The sequence below is a fragment of the Silene latifolia genome, unplaced genomic scaffold, assembly GCF_048544455.1.
Source record: "Silene latifolia isolate original U9 population unplaced genomic scaffold, ASM4854445v1 scaffold_20.1, whole genome shotgun sequence".
Classification (NCBI taxonomy): Eukaryota; Viridiplantae; Streptophyta; class Magnoliopsida; order Caryophyllales; family Caryophyllaceae; genus Silene; species Silene latifolia.
Genome location: NW_027413163.1, coordinates 11,592,864 through 11,599,963, shown reverse-complemented (window position 1 = coordinate 11,599,963; position 7,100 = coordinate 11,592,864). Strand labels below are relative to the sequence as shown.

Sequence of the window (7,100 nt, the reverse complement as noted above, 5' to 3'; positions counted from 1 at the left end):
GCTCCGCGCGGCCCATTCATCACTGGGTGGTTGGCGAAAGATGTAGAAACGAGGTATTTACAGAGCTCGACTTTCCGATGTGAGACAACTTAATCTCATAAGCACATATAATGTGAGTCCTCTCATAAGTTTTTTGGAAACTAAAAGTGATGCAATCATTAAACCCAAAAATTTGCGAGATACGGTCTTTCACTAGGTCGGGTCCCTAAAAATATCACCTACTATAAATAAAGCAGCCATAAACTCATAACCCCCCACAACATTTTCTTCAACGTCCACACTCTCAACAAGTCTCCATCTTTTCTCCCTTCCTTCAGATTAATTCACACTTTTCTCGCAAGAGGGTCAGAATTCTTCTAAACACTTTTCAGTTCATAGTTTTTCGAACAATATGACTTAATTTTTTTTTTTTGGGTGCTTAATTTTGATAATTTTTAACTGGGTTTTAATTCTACCCTTTACTTAACTACTCATTAATCGTCGACCCAGTTAATTGATTATCAATTTTGGATTTTATTTTTTGGGTTTTATTTGATGAACTAAAAGTTTGGTTACTAATTGCATGTTAACAAAATTAATTTGTATTTTTTATTTAGAATGGTGCAGTATTTGAGGTTTTGATTATTGGGTAATTGGTAAATTCGAACTTGTATGAACACAGTTACAGAGTAGATTTACAATGTGATGATTGTGACCCATGATTATTTTTTTGGGTGAGAGGTGAAAATCTGAATGTGAGTTTAATTTTTGACAAATACTTGTGTAAAGTGGCCGTATACAAGTATATTGTAAAGCGGATTTTTGGGGACTACTGTGGTCTGTGTGGAGTATTTTTTAACATCTACGGGTCATGTTCATCGGTAGCTATTTGTTTAACATTGGGCCATGTTTAATGTAGCTTGTATCCGTTTTACACAATGCTAATGTAAAACCGTCTTACAGAAGACTAAACAATTTAAGCCTACGAACAACAATTCTATAATTGTGTTATTTATTCATGCCATTCATTTTTTTTTTTTCCTTCAATCCTGTTTTTGTGCAAAATTTGGTGGTTAATTGTTGAATATTTGTATAGGACATCTTTAATGTGTTTCTTATTGGATAAGCAACAAGTACAAGTATGTGACAAAGCCAATAAAGAATTTGTAGGGGGGACTAAAATAATCATTTTCTAGGGTTGTGTCAATTGTAAATTAGTTTACATTTGATGCTGGTTGTCTTGATACTCGATGTTTGGACATGGGATTATCCGAATTAGCAATTGATATGACATTTGGACACTTAAACTTGCAGCCGGGACACCTGAAAATGACAACTTCTGAATGTGGGATTCATACTGTGGAGTGGACATGATAATTTATGTGGCTTATTAAGCTCATGCAACGGGAGGGTAGCGTATTCGTTATTTAGAATTTATAGATGATTAGACGATTATTGGCCTTTCCTCGTAACTAAGATAGTGAAATTTCCTTTATGCATTTAGGCTGATAAGTCGTGAGGTTGATGATCGTTTAGTTCCTACTGATTTTCATACTATTTAAAGTCAAAATTCAGACTACATAGTCGTAATCGTTGAGTTGTTATTGCTGTTGCTGTTGTCGTAGTTGTTGTTGTTGTCAATCTTTTAATATAGCTACAATTGTTCCTACAGTGTCTCTGTCGTTTTAAATGGCATCAGAGGACTATTCTGGTTTGGACCAAAACCTTTGGAACCAAATATATGAAGACAACAACTCGGCTATCTCATTTCAAAATGGATACCTCTCTAATCCTGGAGGCTCCTATAACCAAGGCCCTTCATTAAGCTTCTCTAATTCCGCTGTTCAAATCCCGTACCAAAATGCACAATATGTACCTCCGAGTATAAACATTAATGTACAAAGAAATAACCAAACAAACTCGGAAACAAGTTATGATGAAAGCTCTTTGATTACCGGCCTGGATTCCTCTGTCTATGGTGGCTCGTACTCTCATGGACTAGGGGTTAATCACGTGGAGTCACTTGGGTCAATTTCAGGGCCTCAGAGTATAGACCAGTTATCTCCTCAAGGGCCTCACCAGTTCTCATTGCCTGCTCATCAGGCGTCTGTTTCTCCGGTAATGATGTTGAAGAATCTGAGATTAGATCCTATACAGGAGGCGCAGGTGGCACTCTGGCATGCCAAGCAGTTGAAATGTTATAGTGATCTCATCTTAGCTTCTAGAATGTTACAAGAGAAACAAATACCACATCAACTGGAACTCGTTCCCAACTCTAGGCCACAAGAAGCTTCCAACGTTGTGATGAATGCTGGACTTGCAATTCGAAAGATACAGGCTTATGTGCATTATCGAAGGCAGAGGCCATCTGTGAGTAGTTGAAATTCATATGCGAACATTCAAATAGATACTGAAAGATGATAATTTTGCTTTTCTTGTCATTCTGAAGTGTTTTTTCTTCCTTAAAGAACCATAAATAATGAGTATCACTGCTCAATGACTTTCCAAACACTTTGCTGATTTCTGCTCCTCGTCTTTTGATTGCAGGATAATAACATATTATACTGGAGGTCATTTGTCATGAACTTCTTCTCTCCATATGTTCAGAAAAAAACTTGTTTTTCAAAGTATGCTCTTGGTGGCAGCAGCCATTCTCATGGCATTTTCTCGCAGATGGTCAGTATCATACTCTGATTACCCTTTATCCGGAAATAGCATTTGTCTATAAGACAAACCATGTACTACTCTCTTTGTGACATTAACTAGCTATTCTGTTGAGTGCTCCTCTACTGTGGGTCAATAGGAAAAACTACATTCTTTAGATTAGCACATCTCAGAGATACTTCGTATTTATTCAACTTAGATTTACTCTAGTTTATGCCTATTATCGAGTGAGCAATGTTGCCCCCCATTTACCTTTAATTTTGATGGAGAAAAAGTGGGGGTATCTTTGTCCATTTTTAGTTTCATCAAAGCTTATACGAGTCGGTCTCAGAAGGATATATGAGACAATCTCATACGAGGCTGACTACTGTCGAAGCAACCTGGTGTTTTTCTTTTCATGGTTTCTTCAGTCGTGTGTCTAGCCTTATTTCTGCCAATAAAAAGGTCATGGTATCTGTCCTTTCAGGATACTTGGAAGTGTGAAATTTGTGAATCTGCTTCAGGAAAAGGATTCGGTATGCATTTCTAAATACAGACTTCTATTTCAGGACTTCAGGACTTCAGGAGTACTCGCTAAAATTGAACTATGTAATTTTTTTTCTGTTAAATCCTCTGTCATCGTGATTAATACGAGCTGATTTTATGTGTAACCTTTTTCTTATAACAGTGGAAACATATGATGCTCTCCCAAGGTTGAACCAGTTGTACTTCAGTAGTGGTGATGTAGTCGATGAACTTTTGTATCTCGAAGTTTTGAAAGAAAAGACGCTTCCTGATGGATCTCTAATGTTGCGTTTTGGGAAAGCAGTTCAAACAAGTATCTATGCACATTGTCGGGTTGTCCATGAAGGACAACTTCAAGTTATTTTCACTCCTCAACTAAAGGTTAGTGGTTACTCTTGCATTACTGCTCTGTCACACTTGTACTTTTATTTGCAATTAATCTTTTGAAAGACGGTCTAAGGTTGATATAAGTTGAGAGTTAAGACCAACCTATGTTAGTATAAACCCTACCCACATAGCCATTATACACTAACTCAAAAGAATAATATTATCCTGAGGTCACATCATATTGAGAATTTGTGAACTATTTCAAAAGACTGGCATTTGTTACATTTGTTTATCGAATAACCTTTGTTTTGTGGCAGATAATAGCTTGGGATTTCTGTGTACAACATCATGAGGTGTTTCTCCCGCGCAAATTAATTGTTGCTCAGGTGCTAAATTTGTTTTGCTTGTTTATTCTGAACTCTGAAGTATTGTCTGTTCTGGATACTTTTACTGCACTACACTATTAGATACAGTCACAATAACTACTAATTAGTTTAAACTAAACTCTTGTAGGTCAATTAAGATTTGTATCTGATTTACTCATTTTACGTGTTCCTAATTCTTTCATAAAACTTTGGTCTACATTCGAGGATGTATAAAGAACTCAAGAAGCAGCATTTGTATTTCGTATTTTCATGGAAATGTTGTTACCATTGAATTCCTTATACATTTTGTTACCGTCTTTCCATAGATAACTGTCCATAACCTTTCTTCTTATTAATTCTTCATAAAGTGCCGTTGTCAACTATCTTTTCTGGCAAGTGATTGAAACGTGATATTCTTGATTTTAAGTTCGAAATCCTTTAGTATTGTAAGTATTATAACTGCCCTTGTGACTCCCTTTCTACCCTAAAAAAATCTTCTATGGAGCAGGACTACCCTTCAGTTCAATACCCATTATTGCCTTGTTACTGTATGTAACTGCTAGTTTACTGGCTTGCAGGCCAATGACTGTACGGAGAGTGCTAAAAGATCTAAAGCAGCAGGTCGTAGTTTGGTTCAAGAGCATGATTCATTATCAAATGACAATGGGTAATTGAACTTTTCCTAAATTCCTTACCGCCTAGTAGGCCCCCGTCCTCCTTTTTCATTGGACACAGATGTGTGCTTGATTCCGTTAGTCTCAACTGCGACGCGTACAAAATTTGTTAAGGGAAACAATCAACAAGGGCAGAATTAAATGTATTAATAAGTAATTATGGGTAAAACGAATGGTCTTACAGTTAGTACTGTGTGAGACTGTCTCTATTGAAGATTTGTGTGCTTGAGTCTTAGTTGCAAATATTTGAATTGAATTCTTGTCTTCAATTCTTCCTTTTGTATATTTTTGTTAAATCTAGTAAGGAGAGTGACCGCGTTGCTTTTTAAACTCATCTTCAAAAGCATTTCCCGGTGTATGTCAAACTGGTTCTTAATGAATCTTTCATATTTTTTTGTGCTCTCAATCCCAAATGATCTCTATTTCTCGTTGTCATGAGCAGTTGTAAACATATATCAATATATCAATTTATGCCAGCGTTTAATGTTGTCGTCTCCGTACATCCCTGTACATCCTACTCCCTAACCCTGACTTTGGGCCGAACTTTTAGGTTATTTGGGGTTATATTTGCTGTTGTATGTATGTGAGTACCGAGTATGTGACATGTTCTCATTGATGTTTATATTCAGGCTGGCAGCTGCTGCGCGTAAACTAGCAACAACGGTGGAGCAATCACATGTCAGTGACTTGGGACTTTCCAAACATTTTGTCCGCAGCTTGCAGGTCTGCGTGAACGTTTTCTAGAAACGATATATTCATACAAGTATAGAAGTAATAGAACCACCTTTAATTACAATGTGCTATATTTTGCAACTCAAAAATCTTACAATAATTTTATTGCGGCTTTCCAGGTATCTGAGCTTTTCAATAGCATGAAAGACTTGATGACATGTAGCCTGAACAACAATACTAGTCCAATAGGTAACTACATTACATGCTTTGATAATTTATCGACACTTGCTTTTCATCTCTGTCGGCTCACCATTTTTCGGCTGGAGTGTATTGAAATAAAGCGAAACAACTCACTGAACAATCTATTACTCATATTAAGTAAAATAGTAGAGTATTGATGCATTTCACGACGCAATTTTGTTAACGGGTCATTTCAAATTAAAGTTCAGGACTAAGGCTATATGCATTTAAACTCCTTTACCCCAACACAAAGAAGACTCGTTGAGATACAGGTCACTGGAAACAATTTATCCGTGTTTTTCACACGAGTGAGGCTACTCGTAGAGACGCTGGGGCGATGTTGGTTTATCTGTATTTTTCCAGCACATTATCGTTTTGATTGTCTTAGGACACTGCTCTTGAATATAAGAACTCTTTGTTTCTACTTTTTAGAGACGTTGAAACAATATGGTCGGGGATCTACTAATCCAAAGCTCGAAATAAGACATGTGGAATTGAGATCAGCAATGCAACCGAATTCAAGCCGTCTTCCTGAACGTAGATATTACCTCGCACGTGATGCTCATCTTACTACTGATTATATTAGCAACGAGACGGGAATGCACAATTCTCCAAGCCTGATTCCAACCTTGTATCAGAGCCCTATTTCGCCAGTAAAGAGATCTTCAGGCGCTGAGCAATTCATGATAAATGATCTACTGGCGCATATCCAAAGAGATGTTGCCAAAAAACCACGAAGTGAGAGTATGAGTCAAAGAACACAAAAGAAGAGGAAAGTTGGTAATGATCAGGTGAGCAATGGACCAACGACAGGTCGCGTGCAATGGACCAGGCAACTCATGAACCCCTCTAATGGTAAGCGTGGTAACAATAAAGGCTTAAACTCGTCGTGTAGCAGCAACTCTTCTAGAATGTTCCCTGAATGCAACTTTTTGAAGAGAGACCCAGACGGTGATGAGGACTACACTTCACCAGCTCAAACCCAAGTCGATCATCCTTGGTGAATCGACCCCTAGTATATTTTTTTATATATAGACATGGTTGTATAGTGAAACTTAACAGTTGGTGTATAGAGTATATGTTATGAGCCTTAACAGGAAAAACACCAGCATTAGACTCCCTTGGCGGGTTAGTCGCTTTTTGGAACTAATACTATTTAATCTAGACTATACCATGAATCTTGTATGGGACGGTATTCCATGTGAGATTAGCTAAATCCTATATAGAGCTTGGACCTTTGGGTAGATTTCGATGACTGACTATATATATTCGTTTCTTCAAATGTTTTAGTAATTGCCTATTTAGTATTTACTCTGTGTTGAGCGATGCCACTTAGGCTTTTCGATTAGGGCCTTGTGCCCGTGTTCCGACACGACATTGTAAAGAGAAAGGATTGGGTTATTGAAGCAAATCATATGATTTAAGACAATGACAATTTTTAAATGTTGCGTCTCAAATCTCTTCATTCCACATTAGAAAGAACTGAAGATTTCATACTTGTTTTGAAAACTATCCCCGTATTTTGTATCTTCAATTTAAGCTGAGATCCTCTCCATTTCCTTCATCGATTTCCCCTCTCCAATGGCTGCTGAGATTTTATTTTAGAAAAACCAGTGTCCAGATTCGACACGACGGTTCAGAATTGGAGAATGCAGATTTAATTTTTGTCAAATAA

General features: G+C 37.2%; 1 protein-coding gene across 1 annotated transcript; it reads left to right on the top strand.

Annotated features, from left to right (window-relative positions):
• The first annotated feature begins 252 nt into the window (after window positions 1–252).
• Window positions 253–6,712, top strand: LOC141638554 (uncharacterized). Its single transcript, XM_074447964.1, has 10 exons — window positions 253–344; window positions 1,652–2,349; window positions 2,527–2,655; window positions 3,110–3,158; window positions 3,311–3,528; window positions 3,792–3,860; window positions 4,418–4,506; window positions 5,143–5,236; window positions 5,365–5,434; window positions 5,858–6,712. Exons 2-10 carry the CDS (start codon window positions 1,669–1,671, stop codon window positions 6,427–6,429), a joined length of 1,971 nt encoding a protein of 656 aa, XP_074304065.1. The 5' UTR covers window positions 253–344; window positions 1,652–1,668; the 3' UTR covers window positions 6,430–6,712.
• The last annotated feature ends 388 nt before the right edge of the window (window positions 6,713–7,100 follow it).